This window comes from Amaranthus tricolor, chromosome 1, assembly GCF_026212465.1.
Source record: "Amaranthus tricolor cultivar Red isolate AtriRed21 chromosome 1, ASM2621246v1, whole genome shotgun sequence".
Classification (NCBI taxonomy): domain Eukaryota; kingdom Viridiplantae; phylum Streptophyta; class Magnoliopsida; order Caryophyllales; family Amaranthaceae; genus Amaranthus; species Amaranthus tricolor.
This window is the reverse complement of record NC_080047.1, coordinates 4196137-4220251: the sequence shown is the minus strand read 5'-3', so window position 1 is coordinate 4220251 and position 24115 is coordinate 4196137. Positions and strand designations below refer to the sequence as shown.

The window sequence follows — 24115 nt, the reverse complement described above, 5'->3', positions numbered from 1 at the left end:
ATAACACACCTAATATAAGTAGTTTAAATGCCTACCTATTATCTTGTAAAATTAATAAATTGAAAACGCATAGTAAAATACCTACTATAAGTAATTAAAATGTCTACTTATTATTTTGCAAAATAAAAATACTAAAAACGCATACTAAAATGCCTACTTATTATGTTGCAAAATGAAAAGACTGAAAACTCTTACTTTAATGCAGTAAAACACATACTATAAGAATTTTAAATGCCTACTTATTACCTTGTAAAGAAAAAAAAAATTATAACACCCGACCCCATTGACCGACAGTAACTATCTATGGAGGCTATAGATTGCCCCAAAGACCAACACAAGTCCTTTCAGCGCAAGTTGATCTCACTTATACGCACACGAAAAAACTTTCTATGAGGTCATCCATTTTAATATTAATCCCCACCAAACATGTTTAACTGTAGAATTTTTAGCAAATGGACTCTAAAATCCTCCCTCAATTGACCTAAATAATTCCATTTTTTATTTTGAAACACTATAACCTTCAAAATCCCCCCTCAATTGACATGAAGAATTATCTCCAAAATTAGTAATATTAGTAAAAAAAATATACTCACTATGTTTCTTTTTATTTATCCACTTTACCTTTTGCAAGTATTTTTTAACAAATTTTAAATTTTAATATCTCTAAATACGCATCATAAAAAATTATAAAAATTATATATTAAAAAACTTTATAAATCTAACAAGATCTCATATGAACATATTTTATCGTCAATATATATTTTAAAAATCTAATTTAAATTTCTTTATTTTAAAGTGAACAAAATTAATTTGAAGAAAGTATTAAGTTATCAATGGAGACACATAATAACACTACAAGTACAATTAATTAATGTCAAGTTAGATTTATTATTACAAAAACGATTGATATTTAGACCTACTTTATAGTGAGTCAGTGAGTATTCTTGATATCAATTTCAAACAATTCTATTATCATCATACGCAATATATCCAATAAACATCAAGTCATTCTTCATTCAATTCGTTTCCATAGTCACAAATCACAAGACAACCCAAATGGCGTTTTTAAGAACGGAAAAGTACATTTACTCGAGTCATGACTCATGACTCCCGACACCTTCCAATATTCCATGAAGAACGAAGTTGAAAGAGCATGAACTTGTAAAGTCTTAAACCCTTTGAAAATAAAAACAAGTACAAATGATTTCTCAACTATCAAATTGCCGCCTCCTAATTAACCATTCTCCTCTAATCTTCTCTCCTTCCTTAATCAAACCCTTAAACATTCAAACCCTCAGACCTTTCTCTTTCTTCACTGTCTTCTCATCTCTACCTAAAAATCAAAGAAATTTACCTTCTTCCCCTGCTAAATCTCTTAAGGTTAAACCCAGGAATAATAGTTCTTTATCAGAGAAAAATAAATCAGAAAAGGGTCCTAAAATGGCGGAAATTGATTCTACTGGATTCAATAAAAGAAGGGCTGAAGGTAAAGATAAGGCTGATAAACCTAAGAATCTTCAACGGAAAGTTAGAAAGCTTAATCCTGTTAATACTATTTGTTATGTTCAGGTATGGAAAGTTTTCGCCTTTGATTTTTTTTTTTTTTTTTTGGGTTTTGTCGATTATACTTTTTAGGTTTCTTTGTATCCTGGAATTTGAATGGTTTCATACGGGTATTGGGATTTTTTTATGATGTTATATTATTGAGCAATTATATAAATATAGGGTGTACTGTAAATAAATGTTGCACTGTTACTTATGGGATACAATTCACCATATTTATCCGTCTAAATGGGGTACATGCTGGAGCGGACTAAGGTGCCCTCTTGCGCCCACATGTTAGGGTATCGAGCTCATAATACATTATAGTTTTTATATTTTTATGTTAATTTTGTATCTTCATATTTTTGTATTGGATTTTTGAGGTTCGTATGTATACAAACTTGACCTTGTATTCACTATGAAAAAATTGCACCAATAGAAAAAAAAGGGTGGAACTTTGAGGAACATAGAAGAGTAACTGGTAGGCCTCTAGATAATAATAGTAGTTATGAACATCGTGAAGAATTGGGATTTAAATGAGCATATGTGATATGACAATGGATAGGAATGAATAGAGGTGGTGAGTAGAATGTATATGTATATACAACAACAATGCAACAATCTTAACCCCAAGAGATTAGGATGAGCCACATGAACTAATCTATTAATTTTGTTGGTCGTCCATATGAAATTTTCTTCTTCATTCTTTGATTTTCTTCCATCTCAATTTGTAAGTTTATACATTTTATATCATTTTCCATTCTTGTCCTCTAACTCATCTTCGGTCTTTTTTCAAGCCTCTCGAGCTCCAACTTCTTATTTATCTTACCAATTCGTTAACAACCCGTCTTTATATATGCGCAAACCATCTTGAAAGATTCTCATTATCTTTATGTTTCACTTAATATTTGCAACTCCTAAACCCTTATATCTTTGTTTTTAATTGTACCTTTTAAGGTGTGCACACTCATCCATCAAAACATTCAAATTTTTGCTACTTCCATCTTCTAACTATGATCCTTTCTAAAAGCCCAGCATTCTGATCCATATAGTGGCTCCGATTTAATGATAGTTCAATAAAACTTGCATTTTAACTCTAAGGGGCACTCCTTGATCACATAATATTTTAGTAGCCGTTTTCTATTTTTGCGACCCACACTTAATTCTACGAGTTTCAATTGAAGCTATTTATTTCTCTTCAAGCTTTATAGTGCCTCTATTTATCTCGTTTGTGCTAAAATTACACTATATTTACTCTGTCTTTCTCCGACTTTATTTGAAACTTCATGACTCTAACTCTTGTTTCAATCGTTCTAATTTGGCTTTTATCCCCTCTCTGGTCTCATCTACCAAAACAATGTCACTAACAAACAACATGCTCTAAGGCACGTCTCCTTGTATCAATTGTCTTATTTATCTAGGATCGATGTGAAAAAATAGAGGCTTAGGGCTGAGGCTTGATGAAAGTCAATTGTGACCAGAGATTTCTATGTTTCCCCTCCACATTTTTTAATATTTGTCTTCACTCTCGATACATATCTTATACTATATTAATGTATTTCTTGAAAATGCCGTTGTTTGTCAATACCCACCAAAGTACTTCTCTTGATATCTTGTCGTATGTCTTTTCAAGTCAATAAAAATCATGTACAAGTCTCTTAATCTCGCCCTATAGTACTCCACTATTTGTTTAATAAGATAAATTGCTTCCATTGTAGATCTCTCTGAAATAAATCGAAATTGGTTCTCTGATATGGAGGTGCACCTTCTCATATGTATTGCTATCGCTCTTTCCCATAACTTCATAGTATGGTTCATGAGTTTTATTACTCGATAGTTAGAGCAATTTTGGACATCTTTTTTGTTCTTGTAAATAAGCACTAGAGTACGTTCGTCCTCCAAATCTTGTTGTATAAATTAGTCAACCGAGTCACCCCAATCATCCCAAGGCATCTCTATATCTCAATAAGCATACCATATGGCCCAACTGCTCTCTTTAGCTTCATTTTATTCAAGCCCCATCCATATTCATTTTTTTTAAAATTAATTATTCGCATAAATTCTCTATTTTCATCTAAGGGGGTGATTGTTGTGTCCCATACAATATTTCTTTGTTCTCCATGAATAGCTTATTAAAATTCTCTCTCTATCGATCCTTGATGTTCTCATTCTGAACTAGAATGTACTTATCCTTATCCTTAAAAAACATTACTACACGTCTACACCTATGTCTTAATTTTTTTTTTGTGATGAAGTTTTACCTAGAAGATTTTTCTTTTTTCTTTTTTGTATGGTGACCATTGCCTGATTAATGTGGTGTTCATTTATACGTGATATGAATAAATAATTAGCCCATATTTAAGGTTTTTAATGGGTTTGAATGTGTAATGCAAATTAATAGAGTTTCTAACGATTGGTTATGTTATTTTGTAGATTTTGGGAACTGGAATGGATACTCAAGATACATCTCCTTCGGTCTTACTTTTCTTTGACAAGCAAAGGTTCATTTTCAATGCTGGAGAGGTACTAACATAATTTTGTAGTTTTGTATTTTCATTGTTATTAGTAGAATATTAAATTAAACGACTTCTGCAGTTTTTTCATGAATTGCAAATTTCAATCTACAGTACTTTTTTGGAATTACCTCAACTATTTATTTCATCTTAAGTACTTTTGTTCGATCCTTGACCTTTGGATATGGCCGTAAAAATGCTTGACATTCATTTGAGCCAACAAAAGTGCAATGCTTATAACAGGTGGGTTCTGAAATTTCTTAATATGTGCGCTGAAACTACAAATCCGAAGATAAGACACACAAAAATATTTGTGATTGATGCAGTTGCTTACTTCTTTGGAATTTGTATTTGGCTCATACAAAATAATTGAGTTTTCCAGTAGACAGCAGCACGCTTTTGCTGATTGACAAACTGCAGAGTACATGAATCTTCTTGACCAACAGCTATTAATGGATGAAGTGTTCTTTTTAGTGCTCCATAGTATCAACACCCTCTGATTTGTCATTGTGATCAATTTGTCATTTTAGTTCTGTAAAAATTAGGATATGGAAGGCAGATGCCCTTATGTTTTTTATTTGCGACTCTCGACAACTGATTGCATCATGCATATGTAGAGTTTATTCACTTGAAATAAGGGATGGGATTTGAAATAGTTACAAAGTATTAACTTATTAAGCGATAAGCTGTTGGTTCAATAGATTCCATTGCTAATATCATTGTATATGACGTAAATGGGGATTGCAGATTTTTCATCTAAAACCAAGTATAATGTGTATGACTGAATATTTTAACAGATGCTGTGAGCTTGTTCTTTTTCTTTTTTTTTTTTCCCTGGGGAATGGGGTGTTGCCGTTTTGGTCACGTGGATTTATTGCGGTTAAATCATTGAGATACATATTACTCCAGGTTAAAGGTATTAACTTTTTTTAGAGGTGGGAATTTTCACTTATTGAACTACTGTATGGTATCAGGGTTTGCAGCGGTTTTGCACTGAGCATAAGATTAAGCTGTCAAAGGTACACTTATCAACCAAATCACTTCTATTCATTTCTTGGCTCACTATAGTCATAGAACTGCTTTGTTTAGTGTTCGGATACTGAGTTTTAAATTGGCTATTACCTTTTTCATCATAGTCAAAGAATGTAACTCCTCACTTAATGCTTGTGCTGACACTGCATGTTTTCTCAGATAGATCACATATTTCTTTCTCGAGTCTGCTCAGAAACTGCTGGGGGGCTTCCAGGTGTCTGCTTGTACTCCTAGTTCTTGATGCATGAATTACAATCTATGCTGTTTCTTGGATGCTTAAAACAATCATAAGAAGAATTTTTCTGTTATGTATGCAGGTCTTTTGTTGACACTAGCTGGAATTGGGGAGGAAGGAATGTGTGTAAGTATCATATCTGCATGTAAATTGTTTCTGTTGATATGAAGTTGTAACTTATATTTTATATTTCCGAGAAAGCCTTTATTTTCAATTCAAAGTTTATTGTGCTTTTGCTTTAAAATTTCTGATTCTATTAGGAAACTTCAAGGACTATGTTGGGTTTTTATCAGGGTATATGTTAGCGTTTTACTCTTTATCTTGTATAAAGGGTCAATTCCTACATTATTCAGTAAGCGAGTTTTTGATAATTTTTTTAGTTGGCTAGTTGCTTGATCTATACAATATTCCCCATTTTAAGTTTATTGGATGTTTTGGGTTTGTGTCAGGTCAACATGTGGGGACCTTCAGACCTCAAGTATTTGGTTGCCGCAATGAAGGCTTTTATTCCAAATGCTGCCATGGTCCACACCCGTAGCTTCGGTCCGTCACAGGACCTTGATGAGATAGCTATACCTGATCTTACAAAACTTTCAGAGCCCATTAACCTCATTGATGACGAAGTCGTTAAAATATCAGCCATTCTCTTGAGACCGAGCGAGAATAATGAGCCATCATCGCGTAGTGCTAGTGATGAATCAGGAGTGATCATAAAACCTGGAGATCTGTCTGTCATTTATGTTTGTGAGTTACCTGAAATTCAAGGGAAATTTGATCCGGAGAAAGCTAAGGCCCTTGGACTGAAAGCCGGGCCTAAATATCGTGAACTGCAGCATGGCAAATCGGTCAAATCAGATTTTCTTGACATCATGGTAAAGCTTTTAACTCGATATTTCCATTTACTTGCTTTATATATTGCCTCTTACACATTCATTCTTTTGCAGGTACATCCTAGTGATGTTATGGATCCTTCTATTCCTGGACCTATTGTGCTTCTCATTGATTGTCCTACTACCTCTCATTTACAAAATTTATTGTCCATGGATTCTCTAAATAAATTTTACATGGATTTTTCTGGCAATCCCTCTGATAATGCCAAGGCAGTTAATTGTGTAATTCATTTAAGTCCATCATCCATCACTTGTAGTTTAGATTACCAAAAATGGATGAAGAGATTTGGTGATGCCCAGCATATCATGGCTGGACATGAACGGTGAGTCAAAATTTATCCTTAGTCATTCTTGTATATGGTCTGTTTCCTTCTAGATTTGCTATAAAAGACATTGAAGGAAAGCTTTCAATTGATTAGGAAATTGATGTTCTTGTCTGCAGGAAAAATGCTGAAATTCCTATTCTACAATCAAGTGCTAGAATTGCTGCAAGATTGAATTACTTGTGTCCTCTGTTCTTCCCTGCTCCAGGGTTTTGGTCTCTTAATAGCACAGACAATTTGTCATTGACCTCAAATTCTGCAACTATGGTTTGTATTTCCTTCTCCAAGACTATGTACCTCAGTTGCTCTTTATCTCAATGTGATGGACTATTAATGTAAGACTAACTGGCTTTTCTTTGTCGCAGGGATCTCAAGCCACTATCTCCGCCGAGAATCTTCTTAAGGTATGGCTGGGACATTGACTAGCTTAGAGGACGACTCGTTATATTCTGTTTCCGTTATCCTTTCTTCTGAAAACCCTTATTGCTATTCGGTATTCAGCCACAGAAGCTGATCACAACTGTTTTTAGGACTCCAGATACATCTAACTGCTAACAGAACTTGTGGTTTGTATGTTGTGTGTGATGTATCTAATTGATGACATTTTTTGCATGTGGAATAATAGCCGTCTTTTTATGTTGTTTACAGTTCAATTTGCGTCCATATGCAAACCTCGGTTTAGACAGATCTTCCATCCCTGCTTCTACTGGTTCGTCTCAAATCTTGGATGAGTTACGCGCAGAAGTTCCAGAAATCGAAGATGCAGTGCGACAAGTTAGTAAGTTGTGGGATTTTCCTGTGAATGCTAATGGAATAATGCATTCACAGAATAACTCTGTTATTGAAGAGCCATGGTTCGATGAGCTTGGTCTGCCTAGTTGTTTGCAAAATATAACCCGGGAAGTTATGGAAATTGTCCTTTTGGGTACGGGATCATCCCAGCCCTCTAAGTACCGTAATGTAACCTCTATTTACATCAATCTTTTCGCTAAAGGAAGCATGCTTCTTGATTGCGGCGAAGGCTCGTTAGGTCAATTGAAGAGAAGGTGATGTATTTTTATTTTATAGTCCGCTATCTCCGTGAAACGTAAATCCTATTATTTTTCTTATCTGATACATATCTCTCCCGCTAGCAGATTTGGCTTAGAAGGCGCTGAAAATGCTGTGAGAAATTTAAAGTGTATATGGATTTCTCATATTCATGCTGATCATCATACTGGTCTAGCAAGAATTCTTGCTCTACGTCGTGATTTACTTAAAGGGGTTCCTCATGAACCTTTGTTAGTTGTGGGCCCTGGCCAGCTGATGAGATTTCTAAATGCATACCAGAGACTTGAAGATCTAGATATGCAGTTTCTAGATTGCAGGCATACAACTAAAGCCTCTTGGGATGCTTTTGAGGCTTCTGTTGATTCAAATAAGGACTCATCGTTTCCTAATATATCTGGAAGTAATGTCGATTCGACGTTATTTGTTAAAGGAAGCCCTATGCAAAGCTATTGGAAGAGACCTAGTAGCCCAGTTGGAAATGCTGCATCTTTGGAAAGACTGGTTCACTTGAAGAGAGTGCTAGAAGATGCTGGGTTAGAGAATTTATTTAGTTTCCCTGTCGTGCATTGCCCACAAGCGTACGGCGTTGCCATAAAGGCAGGTGACCGGATCAATGGTGCTGGTGAAACGATACCGGGGTGGAAGATAGTGTACTCGGGGGACACAAGACCCTGTCAGGAGCTCATAGAAGCATCTCGTGGTGCAACTGTCCTAATACATGAGGTAAATTATCGATCAAATTGTTGTTTGTCTGTGATTATCTTATTATTCATTTGCCCGATGATCTGCTTGATTCTGTCCATCATATAGATAGCAAATGCATCCTGTATTGTGTGGCTGATCCCTTGGAAATTGGTTTTTGAATCTGTTTTAGCAATGATCTCTCGCGTTGAATTATTTTGGTTCATGTTACCGATCCTATTTATTAAGTTTGGTATATGCAGGCAACCTTTGAGGATGCAATGTCCGATGAGGCGGTGGCTAGAAACCATAGCACCACAAAAGAAGCCATTGAAGTAGGTGAAGCAGCTGGTGTATATCGAATCATTCTTACACACTTCAGCCAACGGTACCCAAAAATTCCAGTCTTTGAAGACGTACACATGCATAATACGTGTATAGGTTTCGACATGATGAGCATCAATATGGCAGATTTACCTGTCCTTCCGAAGGTTCTACCTCACCTAAAACTTCTTTTCAAAACCGAAATGGGCATTGATGAATCTGATGATGTTCTTCAGGAAGCATGTAGTGCAGCTTCATAGTCGCATTCTTTTCTTTCATTGATATTTTTGATAATTCGGATGGAAATCCGAGTGATGAGAATAGAAGCCAGGTTTACTTGCTTAAGCTCGGTTCGTAGCTTGTAAATGTTTCCCTACATGTACAGCTTTACGTTTGACGTGAGACATTATTTTATAGATCTTTATTTATTCTTTACTGAAATGGTGGTTAATTTACAACACCATTTTTTACGATTTTTTTTGAGTACTTGCAACCCATGCCCGAGTGGTTCTGGATTTCCAGCATCAATCGGGCACCACAAGAAAGGCATGGTTTAAGTTTTAATGCATATTCGATTTTTAAAACATCGAAGTTATTAGAGCGGTAATACATATGCATTCATCAGAATTAAATCGTCTCCGACTAGTCGAATAAAGGGGAGCAAGTGTATGTATAAAGACACATTGGATGTTCAAAAACCTATCTATCCAACCCAGTGTATGCCCTCAAAATACAACCCAAAGGCATCAATAGATGCTATACAATCATAGAGTAACAGACAGAATCTAGCAGCTCCTCATTGCACAAATAAAATAAGAAAACAGAGCCAGAAATATACGTCCAGTGCAACTGATCAGACGCAAAGATTGATTTTAAAGACGCACAACAAAGTGTCCGCATCCATCTATTGTCGCAATTGCTCCACAAAATATATTCCAGCAACGTCTAATTCTGATGATGAAATTTTAAATATTTTTCTTCGTGAAGTTGCTTAGTCTACAGGGACCTCTACCTCCATTTTTAGTTCAGAATTTGCGAAAATCTGTGAATAGTCAGAAACCATTAATTTGACCATATATAAAACAGCACAAGGCAAAGAAGAAAAGTGATAAAATCCAGCAGAATGCTAGCAAAACTTTGTTTGGACAACAGTTTAGGAGGGAAATGAAAGGAACAGAAGGGAAGGCCGAAGAGGAACATAGAGCTAGAAAGGGAGGGGAGGAAATAATAGGAAAAGTATCCCTTGTTTGTGTAGAAGGAAAAGGAAGGGAGAGGAAGAGAAATAGCATTGTCCTTCCAAATTTGCCCACTCTTAAGAGATTTGGTTTATTAACAAAATTAAGGGATTTAATCCCTTCAAATTAAACTCTCCCCTCCAAAATTGGTATCTAAACAAAGGAAATTATATCCCTCTGAATTCCTCCCCTTCTTTCCCCTCCAAATCGCACAATCCAAACAAAGTGTATATTTGCTTATTCATACAGACCATTAGAGACAACCAAACAGTTCAGCACTTCAGCTTCTAGAGATAGATGCAATAAACTGGGCAAGTCCATAACTGAACCTTCAGCAAATGGCCTCCTGAACTAGTTATGAAGTTAGGTAGTAAGATCCAAATCTTAACTTTTCCCAAATTACCTACAACTTCCAGTTTCCTCTAACTCAAATTCCAACTAGAATACAAGACATTCCTAGCTAATTGGGTTAAAACAATCAAACTTCTTTTTATTTGCAAACTAGCAAACTTTGTTCACTAGTCAAACTTATCCTGAAATGAGCTCCTTGACTTAGGTCCTAAACTAACACATAGTAACATTCAGTCAAACAGCACAACACTCTAGAAGTTTTTCTGCATAATGTAAGGTGGAGAGATGTATATGTTAAGATGGATAAGTAAGGATAGCGTTAGAAAAATGAAGAGATAAAAAAGGGTTTGAGAGTCATAGATATTGAAGACAAAATGAAAGAAAACCATTTTCATGGGTTTGGTCATGTGTCAAGAAAGCCGAAACGCGTATGACAATACATATGAAGGAATAAAGGAAAATATATGTGAATTATCATCGGAATTGATTTTATAAGATAATGTTAATCAAGGTATAATTAATAATCTTTATAGTATACCTTTATAAAATCATCCAAAAGCAAATATGACTCCCTTGCGTAGCCAGCCTCCTCCAACAACTGCGTCAAGACTGCCTATGACACAGAAACAAGACCTCAGAAACAGAAATGAAGTTTGTAATTTACGTACACAAGTAGAGCATTGGAATTCACCCTTGGAATCGCCGACATCATTAGTCATTTCATGTTATAATCAAATAAGTAACAATAGTGTGACAAGTGGCAGCATTGCAGCATATAATAGAGTCAATTTCATTTTGTAAAGATTATTACAGTTTAAAAAGTTCACAGTTTATCCAAAGGCAGCCCACATTTGATGCAATAATCCTGCAGCATTACTTGTAAAAATCCTTAGACAAAAATATAATTGATACCACAGTGAGCATTACAAAACAAGTACTACCACGGAGACCAATTGTGCACTTTGCTTAGATTAGATGGAAGTGGAAAATGACACTACAATCCATAGAGTGAAAGACATCAGGATGATAACATGGGAAGTATAATTCTATAATATAAAGCAACAATAGACATATATTAGGCAGGAGTAGCACCCCAGTCAGCAATCTGAAGCAGAAATATCTCTTTAACAGTATATTTTGTCATGAAGAGTTGAGCTAAACGCCAAAATGTAAAGCAACTTGAAATGAAAGAGATGTAAAGAAACACAGTTAAGTTTAAACAAAACGTGAAAGAATGTGACAGAGGGCACCATGTTTTGAGACTACTAACTGGATAGAACAAAATAAAAAAGTGCAGTTTATACTTCAAAGGATAAATTTGATGGATATCGCCTCTGAAAAATTGAGAGATACTATGTGTATCAAAAGCCACAGCTTAGGAAAACCAACAAAATTGTTACTAAAAATAAATGGTCAACAGACCAATGACATTTTCTTTTATATTTCAATAGAATTTAAGGAGTCACTGTCATACAATCTAATACCAATTCAAATGGCACTAGAAAGTATCACCTACTAATCTGCCGTAAGCCCGTAACTTGTAAAGAAGCAACTCAGGCCTTTCCATTCAAATAAAAGGTTTAGTAAATCCTTTCCGTTCCAAATTAAGTTACTACATGGTCATTTTTGGTTTGTCCTAATTTGGTTGCTACATTTCCTTTCATATAAAAAGTCTTTACTAGTTTATATGAGTAACGCGTTTTACTCAATCCAACCCTACTTTAATGCATTATGCTATCCATTTAATTAAATAACATTTAATTTAATCCATTTGCATTGTTCCACCTTAATCAACCCCAAAAACAAAAATTTAAGTCAGAACCTTTACGTATGAATGAATTTTAGAGTAGCCCTTATGTATCGACAACTTTGAGAGTTTGAGACGAAGAAAGTAAAAAATAAAATTTTCATCAACATTCACCATGCTAAAGCTCTAGAATTTTAATAGCTCATTTGCAAAAAGATTTTTCCATGAACTATTATGTCCATCCCACAATGACAACGTATTTGTCTTTGGTTTTCCTGAACTGCTTCCCAAGATTATCCCTTATCCTATGTGCATTTGCTTACTAATGCCATTCAACAATGAAAGTACATTTATTAATATTCTTAGCATGGGTCTTTTGACTAGCTTTAAATCGTTTATTTTGTGAGACAGAAGTAACAAAAACAGAATAAAGCAGAAAGACAAATTAGGATGCCTAAGCAAACATGTCTTCACTGAAGCTGCTCGAGTTTAGTGTCCCATAAATTTGGACGCTGCCACATACTACAGGTACAAAAAGTATATATGGATTTGGTAGTAAAGCTGTGCATACCTGTCTTTGCTCATTAGACATGAATGACCCTGTCATGTCACTTAGCACTTCTAATATGTCAGTAAAAGTCACTTTTCCATTGCCATCCGAATCATAAACCTTGAAAATAACTGCACCAGGGAGAAGAAAATTAGTTTCTTATAGTCACTTACAGGAAACTTGAAGCTTCAACATGTGTAAATAAATATGAATCATGCTGAAAAATCAATGTATGTAACAAAGATAGTGGAACATCATTCCTACTTCAGCATATATAATAGGGGTCAAAACAAGAGAGATAATATACAAGATAATCACCCGTTGAGTTGTGAATTTCGACAACTAATTAATTGACCAATGACTTCAAATTGTATTTGTAACTGAAAAACTATAAAGTCAAATGTACATCTAGCAACAAACTAAATTTTCAGAACTTACCCAGAAATGTGAAATGAAAAAAGTTCTATTTAATTCCTTTTCTTATAACACTCATGTTTGAAAATTTGCACAGGAGCTAAAGAAACAGCAACATAGGAAATATGTTATACATTCATCCATAATGGCTTCCAACATAAATCATACTTTAGAACTTCATGATTGCTCCAAGCAACATTTTAAAAGGTAAACATACCGCTGAACACTTCTGGAAGTTCAACTCTGTGCAATCAACTATCTCTCAGCCAAAAAAAAAATGGAGATAAGGGCTTGGTTTCAAAAAGCGCTCCTAGAAGCGCACTGTGTACCCATTACGCTTGTTCAAGTCCAGAGGAAAATAGGAGGCATACACAGCACACGAGACGCAAAAATCAAATAAAATTTCAAAATAATCCAGAAAATTGCAATATGAGTGAATCCACACGAGTGACTATGATTGACGAAACCTATAAGAATCAGCGATGCTAGGTAACAGTAATTGTTTTTTATTTGTAGATAACTAATAATTCTATCTTGTAGCTCGAGGACATGAGAAGTTTCATCTTAGCACTCCTTTTGTAGAATCATATTACATATTAACACCCCTTTGATGTCTAAATAAAACCAAAAAAACATCAGTATTAACTAAAATGATCCTATAAAATAATTGGCCAAAAAAGAAAAAGAAAAATAAAATCCATCGCCTAATAAGATAACATATCAATATATAAATCAACAATTCAATATTCAAGCCAAAAGTAAAGTTTAATATAAAAGAAAAATATATAAGAAATGTAGAGTATATTAGGAGTATTCTAAACTATAAAGCTGTTTAAATAGCGATTAGCCATAATATGAAAGACCAGCACTTCATCACAGCTGCAAAGAAATGTTATTGCTATAAACTACTGCAATAATGTTATAAGTAGATCCTAGGAGAAACGCAGAACATGGATACTTACGTCCAGCTTTGTGCTCAATGCTTGCTTTGGCACTAAATGCAGATAAGAACGCAACAAAATCCTTAAAATTTAAACCATCCACCATTTTCAGCAACCTCTGAACATAGTCACACCACAATATCATAAATACTTGTTATCTGTAGAAAGTTTACAAAGCTGAAAACATAAGTACGGAAATAAAATAAAATATAAGTTCAATACCTGAGCTAAGGGATTCATTGCAAACTCTGGCACAGCCATAAACTCATCAGCTGAAATAAAACCATTGGCACTCCGATCAAGTTGACAAAACCTTTGATACAAAGAGACTATCTCTTGCTGGCTAACTGCAAACAAACATTTAACATACAACATTTTTCAATTTGATTTCTTACAAAATTAGCATTCTAGAAAAACCGCCAAAACGGAAAGGAAATCCTCACATAATTTATTGCAATGCTCTTGGACTTCTTCAATATCATATTGGGTAAGCGTCGATGGAGCATTACCCATTTTATTCCTTAGCAAACTATGACAAAAAAATTTGGTCAAAAAATTAAAGCTTTCTTTCCTTGGCTTAAGCAATCAAATTCAGAAAAAATCAAACATTGTTCACTAATTTATTAGTGAATGTATTTGTTGTAGCACTTCAATTGTATAAGAAACTTGATCATCAACAGGGCAAAAAAATAAATTTCAGGGTCTAAAAGTTCGTCGATTGACAACTATGCCCCATTTAGTTAATGATGTGAATACAGTGTAAACAAATCTGAAGAAGAACTTATAAGCAGGGGCAAAAACAGCAATGCGGGGAAATGGGCACCAACATAATAAGCAGTGACGGATAAAGAGCTATCATGATTAAGATGGTAATCAAGAAGATTAAACTCACACTAAGAATCAGTGCTTGCTAATATTGACAATGGATATTGCTATTCCATCACAATCGGTTCATTCGACTTATTTCAAAGTTTTAACTCCTATTATTTTTGGCAAGCAAATAAGTATTGCTCACTACCGGAAGAGGGTTAATGGCCAAAATGTTCAAGTTTTTAATGAGTTTGATCTATTGTGAAGTGTGTAATTTATCCACAACATCAAGAAAAGTCATGTAAATGTCACAAACTAAAACTTGACTCAAACTGTACAAATTGAAACCTGGAGGAGGGGGATGTGTCCTCACAAAATCACATTTCTCTCTTTCAACTGCACTCATGGAACACTCAATTGCATAGAGAACTCACACTTCTGCAAAGCTTATTTCAACCTTCCTTTACAAGCAACGGGGACATCCATGACATGGAATAACTCTGCTCAGCTCAAACAAGGAAAAAGATAAGTGCCAAAGAGAAATAATTAAGAAAAAGACCAATGTCTGTGATAAACAAACTCTTGTGATGCAAACTACAGCAATTTGCAATATTTGTAATCATATAATAATTTATACATGAAGTAATAAATAAATTAGACATATGACCAATTTCAACATTAATTCAGTCAAGAAAGTTACATGTTCAAATCATCAATAATAAGTTTCATTATTTAAAAAAAAACCTCATTACTTTGAAAAAAATAAACCTTACGTCATCATCATCATACCCATTGTATCCCGTTCATTGGAAAGGGTCTGGAGAGGGAAGGAAGCCGGCAACTCATACCCATAAAAGAGAGTGCAAGTCTAAGAGTCTTTCGGCTCGAGTTCCATATTTGAGTTCCATATTTGAAACTCAAGAAGAGATTGAAGGAAACAATTGTCAAGTTCCAGAATCAAACAATTACCCACAAATTATTCCAAATTTATGAATCAAACCATTATCATTTATCCACAAAAACAAATTGAAGGCAGAACGCAAATTGAATCAAATATCAAACAAATACCTACAGTTATTAAACAAGGAGAGATTTAATCAAACAATTACCCACAAATAGAGATTGAATTAAAAAAGTAAAAAAACAAATTGAATGTTGAAACAACTACCAGCAAGTAGTGGGGAAGACTGAAGGCAGAACGCAAAATTAGAAGCCGATGGCGGAGGGCGTAGGTTCGGTGGTCGAGGTCAGGCGTCAGCAAGTTGGACCAGTAATTGGCCCGGTTTCAGTCTGAGTTTTTGGCACGCTGTGATGTCTGTTGAAATGGTTATTGGAGATATCGAACCAATTAAACATTAGAAAGAATTACAATTGAGATTGTAAAACATAAAAACAGTGAAAAGAAGAAATTAGGCACAGAATTCAGATCTAAGAATATATGATTGAGATTTGAGAGAGTACATACCAGAAAAGATGGGCGATCGGTGAACTACAGTCTGGATTCTATTCGTCCCCGAGTTGGCTGGCTGTGTTGGTGACTGGTGTTGCCAGATTGGACGTTTTTATTTTAGCCATAACAAGTACCGATTTTTCGAGGGTAAAAGTAATTTCTCTGTTTTATTTACTTTGCACCAAAACTAAATTTTTCACTATTTATTTTTTAATACTGTTTCTTTTTATTTGTCCACTTTATCTTTTACACGTATTTTTTAGTAAATTTTAAGCTTTAATATCTTTAAGTACGCATCATAAAAAATTATAAACATTATATATTAAAAAACTTTACATCAAGACGAATCTAACAAGATTTCACATGAATATATTTATTTTCAGTATATACTTCAAAAATCAAATTGAAATTTCTCTCTCTTAAAGTGGACAAATTTAAAGTAGACAAATAAAAAAGAACTGAGGGAGTAGTATTTTTTATATTGTGGTTGTCATGCGAGAAAAATATAGTCATGTGAGATTTTGTTTTATTCATCTCGTCGTATAGTTTCTTAATATTAAATTTTTATAAATTTTAAATTTTTATAACTCTAAATATAAACAATAGAGGAACGCATTGAATTGCGCAAAAATGTATTTAAGTGTGAATAAAAAAGAACAGACAAAGTATAACTTACGAACTCTATGTCATTGGAAATTGGGATTATTTAGAACATTTGGAAATTGAAATTAGGGTAAATTGTTAATAATAAACTAATTTTTACTTGATACGCTAAAAATAAACCTACCTATTATTTATTTTTAAATAAACCCATTTATTAAGTATATTTGCTAAAAATAAACTGACCTATTGTTTATAACAATTTTCAAAAATTCTCTGTAAGTTCAGAATTAGGAATGAACTATAAATGAGTTTATTTTCAGCAATTATATCGAATAGGTGAATTTATTTAAAAATAAACAAGTTTATTTTCAGGGGATGAATTAAATTTTAGTTTATTTTTTACCGTTTGCCCTTAGATTATTTTGGACATTTTGATAAAAACATAGAAGAGAGTAGAGAAAGTGCCGATCGCTGGTGGGGTGATTTTGCAAGAACTCAGTTGTGGGAAAAACTAAAACGTCAACCACCTCTCCTCTTTCACCCTTTCCAATTTTTCTTTTAATCTTTTTGATTCCCAGAAAACCCACCTTTCAATCTACACTAGGTTACCGATTGTGGAAGAAACAATCAAACAAACTTTCCCCCTTCATATTCAATCTTCGTTTTGTTCGAATTCCAATTGAGATCACCCAAATCACATCCCCTTTTCCTTCAATTCTCTCATTTTCTGAATTTGGGTCTATCGTAAAAGTTTTTTTTTTAATTTCTTTACCCTTATTTTTGACTACTACCTTTCAGAAAATTAAGATAATTTCCGTCTATTTCAAGCAATTTTAGCTTGTGGGTTGTTTGATTTTGACAAGTTTTAGTCAAAATTTGTGTTGGATTGTTAGAAGTTTTGAACTTTTCTTGGTGTGATTAAAAGGAGAAAAAGATGGATACAAGCAGAAGAGCTGTGGAGTCATACTGGAGGTCTAGGATGATAGATGCAGCCACTTCTGATGAAGACAAGGTCACACCTGTTTACAAATTGGAAGAAATTTGTGAGCTTTTAAGATCTTCTCCAGCTGGTATTGTCAAGGAAGTTTCTGAATTTTTGTTAAAAAGACTTGATCATAAGAGCCCTGTTGTTAAACAGAAGGTAAATTTTAAGTTTTTTTATTGGTTTGTTGTTATTGAGTTAGATCTAGTCATGAGGGTTTTGATTCAAGTTCATAGTCCTTTTAATTGTGGTAAATTTCTTCTGTTATTGAAAAGGTTAGATTATTTGTGTTTTTACGTACATTTTAGAACATTATCAAGATTGAGGTGATTACTTGACAAACAAAGAGCTTTTTCTTATTCATACTTTTGTTTTATTTTAGAAGAATTCCAAAATATAGACAAGCATTAGACTGATCTATTGGTTTATGTAGCCGACTCAAGTCTTTTGGAATAAGGCCTTGGCATCTTTGTTGTTGTCCAAAATTATGTGTTCATTTTTTACCATAGATGCTTTGTTTGGATGGGCGGGAATGGAGAAAAAGAGAAGGGAGGAAAATAGAGGAGTGACATTTCATGTTTGGATAGCAAAAGAGAAGGGTAGAGAAATGAAAGGAAGGGAATTGGATGGAAGAGTTGCTTTATATTTTGTAGTCAACAAATCCTTCCAATATTAGAAACATTTGGAAGGAAAACACTTAATCCTCCTGTCAAGGAACCAACTCAACCAAAAGCTTAAGCTGATGGTTGAAGCCCCAGGATATGTTATATACTCTAACACGCCCCCTCACACGAGAGCCCTTTGGGCTAGAAGTGTGGATACAACACATGTTCTCCTCATACATGGTGCTCAATATTCCACTTTGAATGAGGGGTGGTTGAGATTCGAACCCGTGACCTTTTGTCACATTGGCTCTGATACCATGTCAAGGAACCAACTCAACCAAAAGCCTCCCTTTTTCTTTTGTTCCGTTCCCTTACTTTCCTTCCGATAATATTATCCAAATATATTCTGAAGGGATTCTCGATTCTAGAAGCAAGCTGATATGTAGAGTTAGGCTTGAATAATTTGGGTAGTAGATTGCTTTTCTTGATCTGCTGTTAGTTGTTTGTTATAGGCTTTGAGGGTCATTAAGTATTCAGTCGGGAAGTCAGGTCCAGAGTTCAGAAGAGAAATGCAAAGGAATTCAGTGGCTGTGAAGCAGCTACTTCACTACAAGGGCCAACCTGATCCTTTGAAGGGTGATGCTTTGAACAAAGCGGTGAGGGAAACAGCTCAAGATGCTCTTTCAGCTATATTTTCAACTGATGACGACAAGCCTGCTGCAACCAAGGTAACCCATAAGAGGATGGAAGGTTTTGGAAATACAAATTTTGTGAGGCCACCAGATGAGAAGAAGTCATTTCTCAGCGAGGTAGTTGATATCGGAAGTTCCTCCATAAAACAAGGTTTGAGTAACTTGGCTCAAGCGCATTCACAGTCGTTCAAAAAGAATGATATCGGAAGTTATAGGGGTCCAACACTAAATAAGTCATTGACAAATGACTCAGAAAGGTATGAAAAGATGGGTTATCATGGTGGTAGCCAGGGTAGCTCTTCTAGTTCAAGGAATTCAACTGCTGGACCTTGGGGACAAGATTCGAGGACAGTCACCGCTGAAACTACCGGTGTGGATTCTAACTCAAGTTATACAGAGAGTAAGACACGGGAAGAGAGGCTGTTAGAGACCATTGTGACTTCTGGTGGCATGCGACTGCAGCCTACGCGCGATGCTTTACAAGCTTTCTTAATGGAGGGCTCTAAGATGGATGCATTGGCTTTGAGCCGAGCACTTGAATCAAAACTCCAGTCTCCACATTGGCAGGTAGTGCATCATTTATGCATCTTTTCCTTGTTGGTAGAGGTTGTATGATGATTTAGTCAATTTGTACATGCTATCTAAATTTTGATTTCGAGAGTGATTAATCAATCAACACAGGATAGAAGTCTGCCAGCTAGGACATAAATGTATGCGACCTTATCCAGAAATTGCTGAGCTAGTTTCTGTCTGGTCCTATTTCGATAAAACATCAAGTAGCTGAGAATTTTTTGTGGATTCTGTGCTTGTATCTGGGGTTCCAGTAGTACATTTTTTAAATATGTGACAACTTTTCATCACTTCAACGTCAGTAAGTGGTTCCCATCTAAGCGGGATCTTTTGGAGTTGGGTGTACGCACCACACAATCTCATCCTATTTAATTTTGCAGTTGTCAGGTTTCTCCTCCATTAAAAAAAAGACAACTAGAATATTATAATAAGTTGTGAATGGGAAGGATGTTAAGAATTATGGCTCAATTTTTTGTATTGATCTTATTCTAAATGTTATTACTATCTTTGGCAGGTTCGAGTGAAAGCAGTTTGTGTACTTGAAGCAATTTTGAGAAAAAAAGACGATGAGCATTTTTCTATTATAGCTTCGTACTTTGCTGATCGCATAGATCTGGTGATCAAATGTTCTGAATCTCCTCAATCTTCATTGAGAGAGAAGGCAAACAGAGTAAGTATCTACATTCCAAGTTTTAAGCTGTTTATTGTACTCAAATCAATGCCTTGGTTTATTTATGGTATCATAGTTTGTGGTCTTTTTAACATCAATTTAGAAAAGTATTGGAAAATATTAGGAGATCATTGTTCTTGTCACGTATGCAATGTAAAGCTCCATATACATCAACCTTATTTTAGTTCACCTTATCAAGAGCTCCTCAAAATTGAAGGAGAATGTTGACATGATGCCTTATCGATTTCCTTAATCCTTGTTAGGTATTAGAAGTGAAATTCTTGTAGTCTTTGGTTTTTTAAGCTATATTTACATTTCGGAAGATAGGAAAAAGTTTGTCTTTTTTCAATTTCTGGTGTGTGACACTATAAACTAGCTTGAAACCATGCTTGGAAAAATAGGTTTTATTGGCAACAAGAGATATTTTAGTCCCATTGGTTGATTTCATATTCGTACATGTATTAAGAGAAGCGTTTATGTATCCTTCAATTTTCGGAGTGCTAGTGAGCGGAATGCTGATTGTCATTAGTTAAGAGAATGCCTGAGATGTATTTTGTTTTATTCCATTGTTGAATGATATATGCTTACGATGAGTACTCTCGGGAGCGTTACCGGTTGTTTTCCTCTTCATCTCCTTTATTATATTTGCCAAATTAGTTAAAACAAACACGTTGGAATCAAGGGGAATATTAACGATTTCTGTGATAGTTGATTTGTGAATAGGAAGCTACATACTTTTGATGAGGCTTAGTTTTGATTAAACTCTTGTAATTACAGGTCTTAAGTCTTTTGGGTGGAGATAAAAATGGATATACCTCAGAAAAGGCTACAAAAGTTGAGAAAGTAGAGATGCCTGACTTGATAGATACGGGATATGATGATTTGCTTGGACAAGATCTCAAAAACAATCATAATGACCAACCTTCTTCAAACAATCAATTGCCGTCCTCTCTCCTAATTGATGATTTATTTGGGGATGCTGCAAACAATGATTTGAGTAAGACTGAACTAAGAAATGAGGATGACCCTTTTGCCGATGTCTCTTTTCATACGAGTGAGGACAAAGACCCGAGCAATGACCTCTTTGCTGGTATGACAACTGTTGGAAAAGACTCTGGTTCTGCTGAAGTGCCTAGGAGTGACACTCTTGATCCCTTCGACATTTTCGGATCCTCAGAACCTGTGCAGACACAAGAGATTCACGCAAACGATGTTAACAATGCGATGGCTAGTTTATCCATCGGTGGAAGTGGTTCAATGACAAGTGAGAACAAAACCAACACCACACCAATACCCGGATCAATATTCTCGGATTCAAACTTGAATCCTAGTTCTCAAGACTTGAACAATGTTCTAAGTGGATTCGATACTCAGAAAGCTACCCCTACTACAAACTCCATGTTTCCGATGGGTCCTATACCATACAATATACCCCCCGGAATGTTGTTGAATCAGTATTATCCTGCAGCTACTGCTAATGCAAATCCCATGTTTCCGATGGGCGGGTTGCTCGCTCCGCAACAGTTTATGGCAGCTATGGCTAATTTTCAGACGCTAAGTAACTTGAATTCCCATAACGTTTCCGGTGGTAATGCTGCTGCAACATTGGGCGGAAGTGTTTCCCCAATTCCTGATATATTCAATGCAAACATGCCTGCGCAAACTTCAACTGCCACCATGAACACACCAAAGGAGGATACGAAAGCATTTGATTTTATCACGGTAATCTAATCTCTCGTTCATTTTTGTAACTTGTGTGTTTTGTCAATATATTTTCACTATTTTAAAGCATACTCAATGAGCCATTAAATGTTTTTGTTTAACTTTTTTTAAAGAGCTCAAATGGGAAGTGCAATGGGTGGACCTAGGAGACGGGAGAGTATAAGAGTGGAATGATCATTACCGAAATTTCTTCATTACTGCCGAAAACCAAAAGAAATATCATGCAATGCGACTTTCCATGTAAACCCTCGATTTCTTCCGTCATATTGATTAAGTGGTCCTTCTAAAATGGGGTTGTATAGTATCATTAGACATTGCTGTTGAATTGGTTGCCAAAATGTGGAATACGTTGGGAAACAATAAATGTGATGATGACAGTTACCAAGATATTGTATAAATAGACCTCCTTGTTCTTCGGTTCACCATTGATAAATGCCGTCATCCATTAGAACCAGTGTTACATGATTCACTAATATAATCTTGAATCGTGAATCGAGAAAAATGAATCATGGTCAATTTTGGGCTATTCTTGAGCATTGAACAAATCGCGATTTTGAAAAGCGAATTAGCCAAATAGAACAAGTATGAATGTCAATAGTTGGTGAAAGAATCCCCTCATTTGATTAGTTCCTTAGGCCCTGTTTTTTCTACAAGCCTAACTTTGATGTGTTAATGTGGTGTTTTCTGTTGTATGAAATTGATCAGCATGTTGCTTAATACTTTGGCAGGATCATTTGGCACAAGCGCGCGATACTAAAAGAGTGATTTAGTTTCGTCAATTCAGAGCGAAGATTTTTACTGGTGTTCAGGCAATCAAATTTCTTATAATAGATTGGGGACCGATAATTTTTTCACAATAAATTTGCAGTGAGATGAACGCATACGAGCAAGATTTCTCTGTTATGTCGTGTAGTCATAAGAACATGTCTTTACAGCTTGGGAGGAAAAGCTCCCATGGTTTTGTGCAGAATGTGTAAAATTAGGAAGGATGAGAGCTATTGTGCAGTTATTGTTTTTGTTTTATCAATGAACAGTTTTGTTGCAAGCTTATCAAAATAGATTATTACGTTTTCATTTTTAGTCTGTCTATTTTTCATTGCTGCATTTCTTATTATATTGAAAATGTTTTCATCACTTTTTTTTTATTTTCATCTACATAATTCAACACTTATTTTTTATTTTCATCTACATAATTCAACTCTCTTTTAATATCATTCATTCGTAAAAATATTTCTTAATCGTTGTGGAACTCTCATTGGTGCAATATCTCAGGGATGGAGGGACCATCCATAAAATAACATGTATTTTTCTATCTAATTAGAAAATAATTATCCTTTTTATATCAAGTCAAAAACAACTTTCAAGTCATAAATGAGGAGTATTGACTCAAATAATAAAAATTAGACAAAAAAAAAATAGTGGGTTTTTTGAATATATTGATGTAGAACTTAATTTCGCCAACTTTTGGAAAAATGATTTGAATCAATCAGTTAATAAGGTCACTGCATTAGGATAAGCTTGTGGTGTGATTTTTAGATTGTTTTGTTATTGAGGATAAGCTTAATACTCAAAAAACCAGAATAAATTCAAAATTTACAATTTTTCCAAGAGATTGTTATTCATTTCAATTCGTCTCTAGCATCCATATACTTCGATATACTATCAAGAATTTGCACTATTTTACATAAGCTATTGTACCTGTTTCCAAAACCTAAAGACCCAAATTAAATTTAACAAAAAATAAGTAGACCTAGTAAGCATCAAAGCAAAAGCAATTAGTTTTTGAAAAATCAGTAGACCTAATCTAACACTTTTTATGAAAATTCATAAGTATAGTTTCAAGTAAATAGACAAATCAACATCACAAAAAAGAATTTTGGCTACAATGCATAAATAACATTCATTGTTTCAGTTTGGAACAGAGAACAGAAACACGAAATGCAACCTAGATTAACTCGAAAACGATTGGGTACAAGATGCATGATGTATAAAAGGTCTTCTACCAAAAATTAAGCGATTGGGGTCGTGCTTCGTGGTGATTAAAGACGAACGTTCCCCGCTTGCTGAATGTGGCTACGTTCCGCGTTCCATGTAAGTATGATTCCATTTCATCAAAAATTTCAACTAATCTATCAAAAACCTAAAAATTACGTCAATTTTATGCCTACCATTGTGGAGATCTT

At 34.7% G+C, this 24115-nt stretch overlaps 3 protein-coding genes across 6 annotated transcripts; 2 read left to right on the top strand and 1 right to left on the bottom strand.

The window, feature by feature from the left end:
* The first annotated feature begins 943 nt into the window (after positions 1-943).
* On the top strand, positions 944-9645 carry LOC130799847 (tRNase Z TRZ3, mitochondrial). The gene is made up of 12 exons (XM_057663112.1): positions 944-1569; positions 3976-4065; positions 5030-5074; positions 5247-5301; positions 5405-5448; positions 5772-6194; positions 6267-6535; positions 6655-6802; positions 6901-6939; positions 7184-7581; positions 7672-8308; positions 8530-9645. Exons 1-12 carry the CDS (start codon positions 1201-1203, stop codon positions 8848-8850), a joined length of 2838 nt encoding a protein of 945 aa, XP_057519095.1. The 5' UTR covers positions 944-1200; the 3' UTR covers positions 8851-9645.
* On the bottom strand, positions 9186-16223 carry LOC130799857 (uncharacterized). 4 transcript variants are annotated; one of them, XM_057663133.1, is made up of 9 exons: positions 16104-16223; positions 15807-15953; positions 14987-15138; positions 14272-14357; positions 14051-14175; positions 13850-13946; positions 12495-12604; positions 10715-10789; positions 9186-9632 (listed from the first exon to the last, which is right to left on the bottom strand). In XM_057663133.1, exons 4-9 carry the CDS (start codon positions 14339-14341, stop codon positions 9582-9584), a joined length of 528 nt encoding a protein of 175 aa, XP_057519116.1. In that variant the 5' UTR covers positions 14342-14357; positions 14987-15138; positions 15807-15953; positions 16104-16223; the 3' UTR covers positions 9186-9581. The 4 variants fall into 4 exon arrangements, with proteins under 4 accessions (XP_057519116.1, XP_057519132.1, XP_057519107.1 ...); XM_057663149.1 differs by having other exon boundaries at positions 15012-15138; XM_057663124.1 differs by having other exon boundaries at positions 15073-15138.
* A 904-nt stretch (positions 16224-17127) lies between these two features.
* On the top strand, positions 17128-23012 carry LOC130799842 (protein MODIFIED TRANSPORT TO THE VACUOLE 1-like). The gene is made up of 5 exons (XM_057663100.1): positions 17128-17832; positions 18791-19537; positions 20055-20210; positions 20988-21932; positions 22661-23012. The coding sequence occupies exons 1-5, from the start codon at positions 17626-17628 to the stop codon at positions 22700-22702; spliced, it is 2097 nt and encodes a 698-aa protein (XP_057519083.1). The 5' UTR covers positions 17128-17625; the 3' UTR covers positions 22703-23012.
* The last annotated feature ends 1103 nt before the right edge of the window (positions 23013-24115 follow it).